The sequence below is a fragment of the Cebus imitator genome, unplaced genomic scaffold (assembly GCF_001604975.1).
Source record: "Cebus imitator isolate Cc_AM_T3 unplaced genomic scaffold, Cebus_imitator-1.0 Scaffold345, whole genome shotgun sequence".
In the NCBI taxonomy this organism is placed as follows: Eukaryota; Metazoa; Chordata; class Mammalia; order Primates; family Cebidae; genus Cebus; species Cebus imitator.
In genome coordinates this window covers 1630294-1646202 of record NW_016107660.1, presented here as the reverse complement: position 1 = coordinate 1646202, position 15909 = coordinate 1630294, and the positions used below count along the sequence as shown (strand labels likewise).

The 15909-nt window shown below is 38.0% G+C and overlaps 1 protein-coding gene across 2 annotated transcripts in view; it reads left to right on the top strand.

Moving 5' to 3' along the window:
• CEP128 (centrosomal protein 128) overlaps window positions 1–15909 on the top strand; it is a 458914-nt gene that overhangs the window by 175729 nt on the left and 267276 nt on the right. For both annotated transcript variants that reach the window (XM_017505934.2, XM_037730456.1), the window contains exon 16: window positions 9410–9574. In XM_017505934.2, coding sequence (XP_017361423.1) covers window positions 9410–9574 — 165 coding nt within the window. The remainder of the gene's footprint in view (window positions 1–9409; window positions 9575–15909) is intronic.

The following is a 15909-nucleotide window of genomic DNA, read 5'->3' as shown; positions in this document are numbered from 1 at the left end:
TCCATGTGTTCTCATTGTTCAACACCCACCAATGAGTGAGAACATGCGGTGTTTGATTTTCTGCTCTTGTGTCAGTTTGCTCAGAATGATGGTTTCCAGATTCATCCATGTCCCTACAAAGGACACTAACTCATCGTTTTTTTATGACTGCATAGTATTCCATGGTGTATATGTGCCACATTTTCCTTGTCCAGTCTATCATTAATGGGCATTTGGGTTGGTACCAGGTCTTTGCTATTGTAAACAGGGCTGCAATGAACATACATGTGCATGTGTCTTTATAGTAGAACGATTTATAGTTCTTTGGGTATATACCCAGTAATGGGATTGCTGGGTTAAATGGAATTTCTATTTCTAGATCCTTGAGAAATTGCCACACTGTCTTCCACAATGGTTGAACTAATTTACATTCCCACCAACTCTGTAATAGTGTTCCTATTTCTCCACATCCTCTCCAGCATCTGTTGTCTCCAGATTTTTTAAAGATCACCATTCTAACTGGCGTGAGATGGTATCTCAATGTGGTTTTGATTTGTATTTCTCTAATGACCAGTGATGATGAGCATTTTTTCATATTTTTCTTGGCCTCATATATGTCTTCTTTTGAAAAGTGTCTGTTCATATCCTTTGCCCACTTTTGAATGGGGTTGTTTTTTTCTTGTGTATCTGTTTTAGTTCTTTGTAGATTCTGAATATTAGCCCTCTGTCACATGGGTAGACTGCAAAAAGTTTTTCCCATTCTGTTGGTTGTTGGTTCGCTCTAATGATGGTTTCTTGTCTGTACAGAAGCTCTGAATTTTAATTAGGTCCCATTTGTCTATCTTGGCTTTTGTTGCCACTGCTTTTGGTGTTTTAGTCAGGAAGACCTTGCCTGTGCCTATGTCCTGGATGGTTTTGCCTATGGTTTCTTCTCGTGTTTTTATGGTGTTAGGTTTTATTTTAAAATCTTTAATCCATCAGGAGTTAATTTTAGTGTAAGGTGACAGGAAGGGGTCCAGTTTCTGCTTTCTGCACATTGCTAGCCAGTTTTCCCAACACCATTTATTAAACTTGGAGTCCTTTCCCCATTGCTTATTTTTGTCAGGTTTGTCAAAGATCAGATGGTCGTAGATGTGTGGTATTTCTTCTGAGGCCTCTGTTCTGTTCCAGTGGACTATGTCTCTGTTTTGGTACCGTACCATGCTGTTTTGATTACTGTAGCCTTGTAGTATAGTTTGAAGTCCGGCAGTGTGATGCCTCCAGCTTTGTTTTCTTTGCTTAGAATTGTCTTGGCTATGCAGGCTCTCTTGTGATTCCATATGAAGTTTAAAGTGGTTTTTCCAGTTCTGTGAAGAAGGTAATTGGTAGCTTGATGAGGATAGTGTTGAATCTATAAATTACTTTAGGCAGTATGGCCATTTTCATGATATTGATTCTTCCTAACCATGAGCATGTAATGTTTTTCCATCTGATTGTGTCCTCTCTTATTTCCTTGAGCAGTGGTTTGTAGTTCTCCTTGAAGAGGTCCTTTACATCCTTTGTTAATTGTATTCCTAGGTATTTTATTCTCTTTGTAGCAATTGTGAATGAGAGTTCGCTTTTGATTTGGTTCTCTGTCTGTTATTGGTATACAGAAATGCTTTTGATTTCTGCACATTGATTTTGTATCCTGAGACTTTGCTGAAGTTGCTTATCAGTTTGAGAAGATTTTGGGCTGAGATGATGGGGTCTTCTAAGTATACAATCATGTCGTCTGCAAATAGAGACAGGTTGACCTTCTCCTTTCCTAATTGATTTCCTCCTTTCCTATTTCTTCTTTTTGCCTGATTGCTCTGGCTAGAACTTCCAATACTATATTGAATAGGAGTGGTGAGAGAGGGCATCCTTGTCTAGTGCCTGATTTCAAAGGGAATTCTTCCAACTTTTGCCTGTTCAGTATGATATTGGCCGTAGGTTTGTCATATATAGCGTTTAGCATTTTATGGTACATTCCGTTGATACCTAGTTTATTGAGAGTTTTTAGCATGAAGCGCTGTTGAATTTTGTCGAAGGCCTTCTCTGCATCTACTGAGATAATCATGGTTTTTGTCTTTGGTTCTGTTTATGTGGTGGATTATGTTTATGGACTTGTGTATGTTGAACTAGCCTTGCATCCCCAGGATGAAGCCTACTTGATCATGAATAAGCTTTTTGATGTGCTGTTGCATTTGGTTTGGCAGTATTTTATTGAAGATTTTTGTGTCAGCGTTCATCATGGATATTGGCCTGAAATTGTCATTTTTAGTTGAGTCTCTGCCTGGTTTTGGTATCAGGATGATGTTAGTCTCATAAAATGATTTAGAGAGGATTCCCTCTTTTTGTATTGTTTGGAATAGTTTCAGAAGGAATAGAACCAGCTCCTGTTTGTGTGTCTGAGAGAATTCGGCTGTGAACCTGTATGGACCTGGATTTTTTTGGTTGGTAGGCTATTGATTGCTGCCTCAACTTCAGCCCTTGTTATTGGTATATTCAGGGTTTCCACTTCCCCCTGGTTTAGTCTTGGTAGAGTACAAGTGTCCAGGAATTTACTCATTTCTTCCTGGTTTACTGGTTTATGTGCATAGAGCTGTTTGTAGGAATCTCTGTTGATAGTTTGTATTTCTGTGGGATCAGTGGTGATATCCCCTTTGTCTTTTTTTATTGCATCTATTTGATTCTTCTCTCTTTTCTTTTTTATTAGTCTGGCTAGCCGTCTATTTTGTTGATCTTTTCAAAAAACCAGCTCCTGGATTTATTGATTTTTTGAAGGCTTTTTTTGTGACTCTGTCTCCTTCAGTTCTGTTCTGATCTTAGATATTTCTTGTCTTCTGCTAGCCTTTGAATTTTTTTGATCTTCCTTCTGTAGCTCTTTCAGTTTTGATGATAGGGTGTCAATTTTAAATCTTTTCTTGATTCTCCTGTGGGCTTTTATTGCTATAAATTTCCCTCTCGACACTGCTTTAAAGGTATCCCAGAGATTCTGGTAGGTTGTGTCTTCATTCTGATTTGTTTCGAAGAACATATTTATTTCTGTCTTCATTTCATTGTTTATCTAGTTGACACTCAGAAGCAAGTTGTTCAGTTTCCAAGTGGTTGTGCAGATTTGAATGTGTTTCTTAATCCTGAGTTCTAATCTGATTGTGCTGTGGTCTCATATACTGTTGTTATCATTTCTGTTCTTTTGCATTTGCTGAGGAGTGATTTGCTTCCAATGATGTGGTCAGTTTTGGAGTAAGTGTGATGTGGTGCTGAGAAAAATGTATATTCTGTGGATTTGGGGTGGAGTGTTCTGTATATGTCTATTAGGTCTGCTTGGTGCAGCTCTGCAGTCAAGTCCTGGATGTCCTTCTTAATTTTCTGTCTTGCTGATCTGTCTAATATTGACAGTGGAGTGTTGAAGTCTTCCCACTATTATTGTGTGGGAGTCTAAATCTCGTTTTAGGTCATTAAGAACTTGCTTTATGTATCTGGGTGCTCCTGTATTGGGTGCGTATATATTGAGGATAGTTAGCTCTTCTTGTTGGATTGATCCTTTTACCTTTATGTAATGCCCTTCTTTGTCTCTTTTGATATTCGTTGGTTTGAAGTCCATTTTATCAGAGACTAGGATTGCAACCCCCACTTTTTTTTTTCTCCATTTGCTTGGTAAATCTTCTTCCATCCCTTTATTTTTAGTCTGTGAAGTGGGTTTCCTGAATACAGCACACTGATCGATCTTGACTTTTTATTCAGTTTGCCAGTCTGTGTCTTTTGATTGGGGCATTTATGTCGTTTACATTGAATGTTAATATTGTTATGTGTGAATTTACTCCTGCGATTTTGTTACTAACTGGTTGTCTTGCCTGTTAGCTTACCCATTTTCTTCATTGCATTTTTGGTCTTTGCCATTTGGTGTGCTTTTGCAGTGGCTGATACTTGTTCCTTTCTGTGCTTAGTGCTTCTTTCAGGAGCTCTTGTAGGGCAGGTCTGGTGGTGACAAAATCTCTCAGTAATTATTTGTTCATAAAGGATTTTATTTCTCCTTCACTTAGGAAGTTTAGTTTGGCTGGATATGAGATTCTTGGTTGAAAGTTCTTTTCTTTAAGGATGTTGAATATTGGCCCCCACTCTCTTCTGGTTTGTAGGGTTTCTGCTGAGAGATCTGCTGTGAGTCTGATCGGCTTCCCTCTGTGGGTGACCTGACCTTTCTCTCTGGCTGCCCTTAGGATTTTTTCCTTCATTTCAACCCTGGTGAATCTGACAGTTATGTGCCTTGGGGTTGCTCTTCTTGAGGAATATCTTTGTGGTGTTCTCTGTATTTCTTGGATTTGAATGTTGGACTGTCTTGCTAGGCTTGGGAAGTTCTCTGGGATAATATCCTGGACCATGTTTTCCATCTTGGATTCATTCTCCCCATCATATTCAGGTACACTGATAAAGAGTAGATTAGGTCTTTTCACATAATCTCATATTTCCTGGAGTCTTTGTTCATTTCTTTTTACTCTTTTTTCTCTTGTCTGGCCTCCTCTTTTTATTTCATTGAATTGATGTTCAATCTCTGATATCCTTTCTTCTGCTTTATCAATTTGGCTATTAAAACTTGTGTTTGCTTCATGTAGTTCCCATGCTGTGTTTTTCAACTCCAACAAGTTGTTTATGTTCTTCTCTCAGCTGGTTATTCTAGTTAGCATTTCATCTAACCTTTTTTCATGGTTTCTGGTTTCTTTGAATTGAGTTAGAATGTGTTCCTTTAGCTCAGAAAAGTTTGTTATTATCCACCTTCTGAAGCCTGTTTCTGTCTGTTCGTTGCATTCTTTCTCGGTCATGTGTTCCCGTGTTGTTGAGGAGTTGTGATCCCTTGAAGGAGAATAGATGTTCTGGTCTTTGATGGTTTCATCTTTTTTGCACTGTTTTTTTTCCCATCTGCGTGAATTTTCCTGGCTTTGGTCTCAGGTAGCTGCTTGATGAGGTCACTTGTCTGCTTGCCGGGATGCTAGTTGGTTTCTGTGGACTCCTTCAGGTTGCTAGGTAAGCTTCCTGTGTCTTTTTTGCTTACACTGGGAGTTTGGGCCTGCCTCTTCTGCTGACCTGGAGGTACTGCTGCGTGGTCAAGAATGCAGTCCCGTTGCCACCTAGGCTTCCTGTGTTTTTTGTTAAAACCTGAGGCCTAGTCCCACCCCTTTAATGGTGGGCTATGTCCTTCCTCCGCAGGGCTGGATCATTCAGGGTTCAGCTCAGACTGTGGCACTGGTTGCGCAACCCACTAGAGTTAGTGCTTCGGCCCTCTGGGGTTTGTGGGGGAGGGTAGGGACCTGCCCAGCCGCACTGCCTGTCTCCCAGTTTTCAGCTCCCTCTCTCCGTTCATGGGGGAGGGGCCCACCCAGCTGCTCAGTCTGTCCTCCAGCCATCAGCTCCCTGTTTCTCTGGGCAGGGGGAGGGAGCGATAGCTCAATCCACAGGCTCTCCCGGCTGGCTTATGGGCTTATGCATTTGCTTAGATCTGTGCACCAATCCGGGACACCGTCCTGGATTATTATTCAACTCTGTGCTTGCAATTCTTGACACTCGTCTGGCAAAGATCCCCTGTTCTGTGTATTGCTGAGGGTTTGGGGGAGGCGCTGTATCTGGACCAGAGTGTCAGGGGGAGCCTCCGACTCACTGGTCAGATGCGCTTTCTGGGTGAAGCGGCAACCCTCCCTGCCTCTGTCTGCCCTATCGGGGCTTTGCTCACTGTTGGGCCAGACCCATTGAAATGCACCTGGCACCTCGGTTGGAGCTAGGAGATGTCTGGATTTCTTCATCTCTCTCGCTGGGTGTTGTGCACAGAGTTGTGTCTATTTGGCCATCTTGACTCCCTCCCTCCTTATCACCATTATTTAGATTGTGTGATAATCCACACAATGGTCAGGGTTAGTAATATTTTTTTCAGTTAGAGCAAGATCAAGATCATCTCTATAAGACCATAATTCTCACATTCAGATACACATTCTTCAGTGAGAAATAGAGTAATAGATGTATAGTTTGCTTCATAGTAATTGCATTTGCTAATGGATACATTGACATGGATAGTATATCATTTGTCATACTAGAAAACAGAATACAGACTGCTAACTTGGACAACCTAGTCATACTTCTAAGGAATTTCCCTACGTCCCCCTAGTTCCTTTTTCTACCCCCAACTCCTCTCTTTCAGCCTCCAGATACTATCTGATTTCCTCTCCCAAAATATGTATCTGAGTATGTCACTTTCTACTGAAAAACCTTCACTGATTATTTACTGTCTCTGTAATAAAGTCTCCACTCCAGTCCAGACCCTCTTGAAATGGTTCTCCCTTACTCATGTACATTCATTACCTTTTATGCCTCTGATATTCCTCATACAAATATAGATTCCCATGCATACTTTTCACTGCTCATTCTCCATCTGAGTTGGCCTCCTAGTCAGCAGGAAGAATAATTCTGCCAAATCCTTTAAGGCCCAAATTTTTACTTCTTTTATGGATCCACTGTAGTTGGAATAAATCTCAACTGAGATGGGGCTAATCATTTGGTCCTCTGTATTTCTGTAGGTCTTTATTGGTGGCTCATATACAGCACATTTAGGCTGCTTTGTGGTTTGGTTTGTTGCATGTTCATAAGTCTCTAGAGGGACAGGCATTAGATGTAAGCCATTTCGTATCCCTTATGGTATCTAGCATAATGTTCCAGAAATACAGAAGATACTCAGTGGATATGAGTTGAAATGTTTAAAAAGCTAGAAATCAGAGTATTTGCTTCTGACTTGGTTTATGATCTGTTTGGTTTAGATTTCTCCATGTAATGTGGCAAAATTGATTTCCTCTTTTTTTCTTAAGGAAGTACTTTGAGTTCATTTGTTTTGAGATGATAACAAAGCTTTAGTAAATTCCCTATGTGTAAAGAATTTAGAATTTAGATGCCTTCCATGGATCTTTTGAAACCTTTGAACTTTTTTTTTTTTTTTAATTTGAAATATTGAGATCTGGGAAGGGTGTTAAAGCTATTTCCTGATGTGGTATTGAGGTTGCACAGGAGTTGGAAGAATGACCATGTATTGTGTGAGCCTAGCAGTTTCCTTTGAAGTCAAACAATTTACCCTTAAGCAACAATCACCACCTCATGCTATTTTATTAATATATCCATACTTTTTACTTATATTAATTAAAATGGGTTGATAGCAAAGGCCATCATGGGAGATGTAGTATATTGAATTGTGCACACAATAAGGTTTTAAACAAGTGGCTCTATATATGTTATATTTTTGTGTCTTTCAGCCTAACTTTATTACTTTTTTGAGTCTAAAAAGCTCTGATAAGTCATCCATATTTTTTCTCTGTACAAATTAGTTCTATTTTTTTGCTCCATGTAGATTCACCCCTCTCATACCTGTTTTTAAATTTAAATTTAAACTGTTTTAATGACTTGGTCTGCTATTAATATTTTCTGGATATTGATCTATCACCTCATTATAACTTCAACAAAATCATTTTATAGAGTCGTTTTTTAGAATGAAAAGATGCCGGATTGGAGTTCTGTATTTTTAGCGTTTGCTGACCATATGATCTTGGTCAAGTTATTTCACCTTTTTGTGCTTCACTGTTAACATAGGAATAGTAATGTCCTTCTGTATCACTGGGTTGTTGTGCACAAAACATCACTTTGTAAATTCTAAAATGAAATATAAATGTAATAAAAACCACAATAATAAGTTGTTAGTTAAGCTTCAGTATTGGTGTGCTGATAAATATCTGAAAACAAGCTTCCTGTGGGTGGAAAACACTTGGTTTATAGCATTTGCCAAGTTTGGTGGTTCTGAATATCCCTTTCTTGGCTGATTTCAAGGTACAAATGAGACGTCTTTGGAGAGGGATGAACTTGGGAAGAGAAGAGCACAGCTGGCTTTTTGACAGTGCCTGTGAGCACACTACTGACTTTAGGGGGAAATTCTTCGTATTTCCCTATGCTTTTGATAGAACATAAAGAAAAGTAAAAGCATTCTACTGAAACTTAAAATCATAATTGAACAATTTTCCTGATGAGAGACTTTATTTTGTAAATTTATTTTGGGCTGTGAATGTAGGATTGCTCATTAAAAAATCAATTTCTTTGTTAATTTAATGTGGCATCAGGTCTTAGGTAAATTTTGTGGGGTTAATAAAATACAGATTTTGTCTAAAACTCCCAAAACTTCTTTCTTTCAGGAAATTGTTTCCATTGATTATGTTCCTACATACCTAATTAAACTCATATAATAAACTTATAAAAATAAACCTATATTTTAGGCATTATAACATATATTTTAAACAGATTAAATGTGATTGTTTACAGACTGTTAGCAACTGGTAGGTGTGTTTTGTTAGCGTTTCTAGTTGCACCAAATTGGCTTTTAAAACATGAAGATATTGTCCCTTTTGGGAGGCAGTGTGGCGTAGTTGAAAGCATGGACATTAGAAAGAATTCCTGGGTTCAAATCCTGACTCTCCATTTACTCACTGTATATCTTTGGGCAAGTGATTAGCTTTATTTTCTTTCTTCTTATTATGGCAATAAGGGCAATAGTAATACCTTATTTCATTCTCAAAGGTTGTTGTGAGGATGAGGAACAAGTATATACCAAAAGGTCTTGGAGCAGTGTCAGGAACATGGTGTTTACGTTATTGTTATTTTTAAAATTCTTTAAGTTCACATACCTGACAAATCTTTACTGAATTCTCTATATAGAATAGATTATTCTCAAAGTTTATTTTAAAAAGCTGATTCTGGTTATACCCTAAAGACCAATAAATATGTATTTTACTACACTACTGATATTGAAAAAAGTCACTGGTAAACTTTTTCATATTACATTTGTAGTTTCTTGGTTGTTACACTTCATAATACTTTTTAGCCCCATAAGAGTAGTATTGATAACGACCTATATATAAAAAGTACACAGTTATTTCATAGAAACCAGGAATGAAGTCGAACAGGAATGTTAAGCCCCATTTATAGACCAGGGAACTTATCAGTTAGTACCATCTCCTAGTATTTCCCTTTTGGGACACTTCTCTAATAACTCCTTCCCCTCTTATCAGAGCTGCTCTCTTTTCTTTGGATTTCCAAAATATCCAGCTTTCACCTTTGATAAGCACTTCTCATTCAATGTTGTCAACTAGATTGTTGCTTCTGACTCTCTTACTGTTTATATTTGATATATTTAGCATCTAGTCCAGTATCTATCACTTCGTAAATGCTTGGTAAATACTGATGAGCGATTGAATAAATGCAAAGAACATTTCCTGTTTGTTTAATGTTTATATATGAATTCTTTGAAAGAGCTAACTAAAATCTTGATGTGTTTTAAAATGTGTAATTTCTTTGGTGTATTGTGGCTATGGCTAGTGGACTTTCTCTTTTTTCCTTCTCTTTTTCTCAGGCTGAAAGCTTAGAAGAGAAGAATATGGCTAAAGTTCATCGTTGTCAGCTGGAGAAGTTGAAATCACAGTGTGACAGGCTGACAGAGGAATTAACCCAGAATGAAAATGAGAACAAAAAACTGAAGCTAAAATACCAGTGTTTGAAGGATCAACTAGAAGAAAGGGTAAAAATATGAGTGAATTCTAATTTCAAATTCTAATTTCAATTTTAATTTCTTCTAGAATATATTTTATATATTAATTAATGATAATTGTAGTCTTTCACAGGAAAGTTGTATTGGTACAGAAAAAAAATGACAGTTTATTAGAATGCTGTGACTTATTCTTTCAATCACTCATTCAGCTTCTAATACATTTGAAGTGCAAAAAATTGATTTTAATCTTTTTCTGTTTCTCAAAATAGGAATTTAGAGATGAAGTAGAAAAGAAAGAAATGATGATTTATTGAGGATCTACTCTATGTCAGATATTTATGCCACCTGATTTACCTATGTCTACTCATCATTTAATTCTTACAACTCTTTGGGTTAGTGTCTTAGTCTGAGCTGCTATAACAGAATGCTATAGATTGGATGGAATAAAAACAACAGAAATTTATTTCCCATGGTTCTGGAGGCTGGGAAGTCCAAGAACGTGGTGCTGGCAGAATCAGTGTCTGGTAAGGGCATGCTTCCTGGTTCATAGATGCTTATTCTTGCTGTGTCTTCATATAATGGAAGTGAAGAGAGAGCTCTCTTGGGTCTCTATAAGGACATTAATCCTATTCATGAGGGTTCTACCTTTATGACCTAATCACTTCCCAAGGGCCCCACCCTCAAATATTGTCACACTGGAGATTAGGTTTCAACTATGAATTTGGGGGATATACACGTTCAGTCTATAGCAGTTAGGTTTTATTGATCCCTTTTAATCTGTGACAAAACTGAGGCTTAAAATATGTAACGGTTAAGTGTTCTCTTATGTGGTAGGCACTGTGACTGTTAATTCTCATAGTGAGAAGGTTGTAACTTTGGTACATCCACACCAGGCTCACTGCTTTCCTTTGAGTAGACGTATAAAATTATTGGGTGACTTCCATATATCAGGTGTTGGCTATAGCAGATATTTTTAGAAGTCACTACTTCTGAGGTTCTCTTGTGGCAAAAAGTCAACTAAGAATAGATGACAGAATATTGAAATTTGTTTTCTCTGTCTTCCACCCGCGTCATGAAGGGCTTTGAAATTGAAGGTAATAGAAGTGAAATGTAAAAAATGACCATCAAAGTATGGATAATAGGATAAGACAGTATATACATGGGACAAATGAATACACATATGTCCTCAATCAGGGTTACTAAAATCTATGGTGAAAGGAGTTAGCACTGGGTGGGCTGTCATAAAACTACTCATAGGCCGGGCACGGTGGCTCACGCCTATAATCCCAGCACTTTGGGAGTTCGAGGCAGGTGGATCACGAGGTCGAGAGATCGAGACTATCCTGGTCAACATGGTGAAACCCCGCCTCTACTAAAAATACAAAAATTAGCTGGGCATGGTTGCAGTGAGCCGAGATTGCGCCATTGCACTCCAGCCTGGGTAACAAGAGTGAAACTCCGTCTCAAAAGAAAACACTACTACTCATAAACTTCTAGGTAGAAACTTCCTTAGTGCTTTGCTTACCTTTCTGCTTTTTGTTGTGTATCAAATGTTGCTACTATTAATATATAGAGAGAGTAGAAAAAATTATATGTAAAGATAAAAATTATATATATATATAATATATATAACATATATATATATATAATATATATAACAATTACTAGAGAACTATATATATATATATAGTTCTCTAGTAATTGTTAAAGCCAAGGAAATAAAGTGTAAGTTAGTTAGGAGTTTATGAGTAAACATGTTTATGTTGCTAAATTTAGGCCTACAGTCTTGACAGCAGCTGTCTGTTAGTTCTGTGTCATGCTTTGTTTGGATGGTGTCTAATGTTCATATGTATTTAATGTATTTATTGCCAGGTTGTAGTAGCTCTGGTGATAATGCTAAATTTTTCAACTTTTTCTTTTTTTTTTTTTTTTTTTTTTTTGGGGGGACGGAGTTTCGCTCTTGTTACCCAGGCTGGAGTGCAATGGCGCAATCTCGGCTCACCGCAACCTCCGCCTCCTGGGTTCAGGCAATCCTCCTGCCTCAGCCTCCTGAGTAGCTGGGATTACAGGCACGCGCCACCATGCCCAGCTAATTTTTTGTATTTTTAGTAGAGACGGGGTTTCACCGTGTTGACCAGGATGGTCTCGATCTCTTGACCTCGTGATCCACCCGCCTCAGCCTCCCAAAGTGCTGGGATTACAGGCTTGAGCCACCACGCCCGGCTAATTTTTCAACTTTTTCATAATATAATTCTAATTTATGAAATTAGCCAGAAGATTACATTGATATGTTTTATATTTCCTTAGCTGCATTTAAGAAATGGTGAAAAATTTGATATGTTGAAAATGTCCCCTGGTGTGTGATAGCTGACACCTGTAATCCTAGCACTTTGGGAGGCCAAGTTGGGAAGATCATTTGAGGTCAGGAGTTCGAGACCAGCCTGGCCAACATGGTGAAACCCCATTTCTGCTAAAAAGACAAATATTAGCAGGGTGTGGTGACGGGCACCTGTAATTCCAGCTATTCAGGTGGCTCAGGCAGGAGAATCACTTGAACTGGGTGGAGGAGAGGAGGTTGCAGTGAGGCAAAATGTCAAGTATACCTTGCTTACTTAAAATAAATGCTTCATCACAGATTCTATTTGTGATATTTCCGATGCATGTGTTATCACACATTCATGTAAGTGGAGCATTCACTTCAGAACAGAGCTTTAAGAGTTAATGATTTTATTATAGTATTGCTATCTATTGATCATGTGCTATGTGGCAGGCATTGTGCTGGATGTTGAGGATAAGACAGAGTTAAGATACAGGTTTGTTGCTGACTAACTGTATATTCAAGTCCTGACAATGGGTGCTAACGGAGAGAAAAGATGGTGTCTATAGCCTAAAATGGTATAAAATCTTAATCACACACACACACACACACACACACACACACACACACACACACAAACACACACACACACACATTCTTATATATGTAGTTTATATGCTTTCTAAACTTTGATATTTATTTTTGGTATACATGATTGCTATGTACTTTAAAGTGATTTGCCCGTTTGTGTTGATCTGATTTTTAGTTTAGTTAGCTATGAATCAAATTTTATTAGATTGAGCTAACTACAGGTAGGGACTTTCTCTTTGAGAAGTAGTATAGCAATAACGATTATGGGCAAAACTTTTGAGTTTGAATTTTTTTCTATCTGTGTGGCTTTAGGCAAGTTGTTTAAAATTGAAAGCCTCAGTTTTATCGTCCTTTAAATATGCATAATAATACCTTCTTTTAGGATTAAGTGTGAGAACGTATGTAAACTGCTTGGCATGGTATCTGGTGTCTAATAAGAAATCAGTTAGTGGTAGCTGCCATTATTTTGTTATTGTTATGTTTCCAAATATATGCGGACTACTGGTTTAACCAAGCAGTCAACTGATTGGCATATATGGAATGACTGCCTACGGTCAGCCTAAAGATGTGGTAGTAATAAAAAGAATGTACCTAGGATTTACCTAATAATAAAACCACAGAACTTTGCTGATTGGAAGTTTAGAACCAGACTATGTTGAATCATTTGAAACAGTTGATCCGCAAAGGAGGCACACATGTGAAAAGAGCTGGTAGGTTTATCAGTAAGTGATATTGAAAGCACGTGTGTTAAGCAAACCAATCAGGTGGGCAGCTTTATAATTATGCTTGATATTTGAGGACAGGAATTACATTTTGGTCATATTTCCATCTCCAAGACCAGGCACAGAGCCTGACACATAGTAGGTAATCTATAAGTAAATTATGGACAAAGAGGCATATTTGTACACACACACATACACACACACGCATACATATATGTATAAATGTAAAGAAATATGGATATACATACACACATGTATAAAGTGGCCTGTATAGGGCAGATAAAAGCAAGAAAACAAAATAAAATATGTTTTCAAGGAAGGAAAACCCAGTGACTAGTAGACTGAAAATTACAATGTAAGCAATGCAATGAACTTGATAAATGAGGGCTTATGGATTGAAGGGCCAGCTCTGCTATAATCAAAAGTGGTGGCTGGGAGGGTGGGTGGGGAGCTTTCTGATTTGCCTAACAAAGTAGCATTTTGCATGCCCATCCCCGACATCAGTGTGTGATGTTACTGAGGCTATCAATACACACAACCTTTTTTTAAAGCCTTGCTATTATTTTGCTGTGTGATTTGTTTTAGATATGTTTCATGTCATGTTATTATTACCTGATAAGCTAAGAAGTATTAAAACTGCATCAAAATTTATATAAACCATTAGCATCAGTGATAGCATCAAACAGTGGTAGAATGCTGCTGTTGCTAAATATCCACAAAATTACTGACTTTAGCATATTTTCCTCATGCATTCAGTGGTAATATGTGGAATTAAAATGCATTTTTTCCAGCATCTGATCTTGCTTTGTCAAAGGTTATTTTTCAGTTTTACATGACAAAGAGAACAAGTTTTATGCAACCCACAGATTTTTGCATATCCATTTGGTACTTTATTATGAGCTTCTAACCAGGGCAAAAAAGCTACCCTGAAATATTACAGAAAGAATTTTCTCCCATCCATGGTATCATTAAAATGTATTATTCCTTTTGCTTACATTTTACAGGGAAATATTTTATTTCTTCTTTTGTTTTAAATATTAATCCTTTGATTTTCCTGACATTTACCTGTTTGTTCTATCAGAAATATATTTTTATTGGTTTCACTGGAATCTGAATCAACGAGAGTTAGTGCATAATTAAATCATTTTTGCTCAACCAGTCAGCATTAAAGTTTACATAACTAAGGTTTTAAATGTCTGATCTATACAGATCTGCATCTGATGTAATTTTTAAAAATCTTATGCAAATAGCTATGAATTTATAAATGACATTGGCTATCTTTGTAAAGATACAAGTAATTTTGTAGTAGATATATTAAAAGAAAAACTGATTTTAATTTTGAACATTTTTGTATATTTTAAAAAGTTAATACTGAAAATTGACATTATTTTATAGATTATTCTCTTTTTTTTTTTTTTTTTTTAGACAGGGTTTCACTCTTGTTACCCAAGCTGGAGTGCAATGGCGCGATCTCGGCTCACCGCAACCTCCGCCTCCTAGGTTCAGGCAATTCTCCTGCCTCAGCCTCCTTAGTAGCTGGGATTACAGGCACGCGCCACCATGCCCAGCTAATTTTTTGCAGTTTTAGTAGAGACGGGGTTTCACCATGTTGACCAGGATGGTCTCGATCTCTTGACCTTGTGATCCACCCGCCTCGGCCTCCCAAAGTGCTGGGATTACAGGCGTGAGCCACCGCGCCCGGCCTAGATTATTCTCTTTATACTATGTATGTTTTCTTCATCCTTATGTTTTATAAATATGACTCTTTTATCAAATAATATGTACAATATTTTATGCAGATGTATTTATACACAGTGACAAAAATTTGTAAAGGAAAGATAGAAATATTATGAGATTGTTTTCCTAAGTTGAACACAAATATAACAAAGACATTTATTTTCCAGTATTAGTGAAGGAATAATTTAATTTTATTGATTGTTTTCATTTTATATATACAAGAAGCTTCCTCTGTTACAAGAGGTGCTTTCTTACACCTTTCAGTTAGCTAGCCTTGACAATGTTGCAGGATTCTTCAGTAGTTTTTCAGGTTTTCTGCTCCAGAAAAATTTGTGTGTTAGATTTCTATAATAAGTATTGTCTCAGAGTTTACAAGTTACCACTGGATTACTGAGGCGAAGCTGATAATGACACGGGAGAGTTCCCTGACCCCCTCACAGGATGTGCGACAGGGGTGTGTGGCTTGTCTTTTTGGCTGCCATGCATGCTGAAACCTCTTATGGGAGGGGGAGCACACAGACGGGCAGGTGCAGGAGCTGGGGCAAGTACCTCTGGGATCCGGCCCCACAGCAGCATCCAGAGATAGGTGTCTATGACTACTGAAGCCTAGTAGGCATGTGTCACAGTGTGCTCTTTTAGCCTTGCCATCCCCAGATGGCTTAAGTATTAACCTGCCCAGTGCTGTGTTGGTACCCAAGTCCTGTCCAGCATCCTGGAAGAATCAGTTCACACAGGTATTTGAAGGATGAATGTGGAGTTTTTACTGAGTGGTGGAGGTGGCTGTCAGCAGGATGGATGGGGTGCTGGAAGGGGGATGGAATGGGAAGACGATCTTCCTCTGGAGTTTGGCCGTCCTGTGGCCTATCTTTTCAACTGTCCCCAACCGAACTCTTCTTGATGTTCAGACATTCCTTCTCTTTTGTCTGTCACACTGTTCTGCCATTCTTCTGCCTTTCTGTTTATCTTCTTTTCTGCTCATGGAGCCAGGAGTTTGGGGT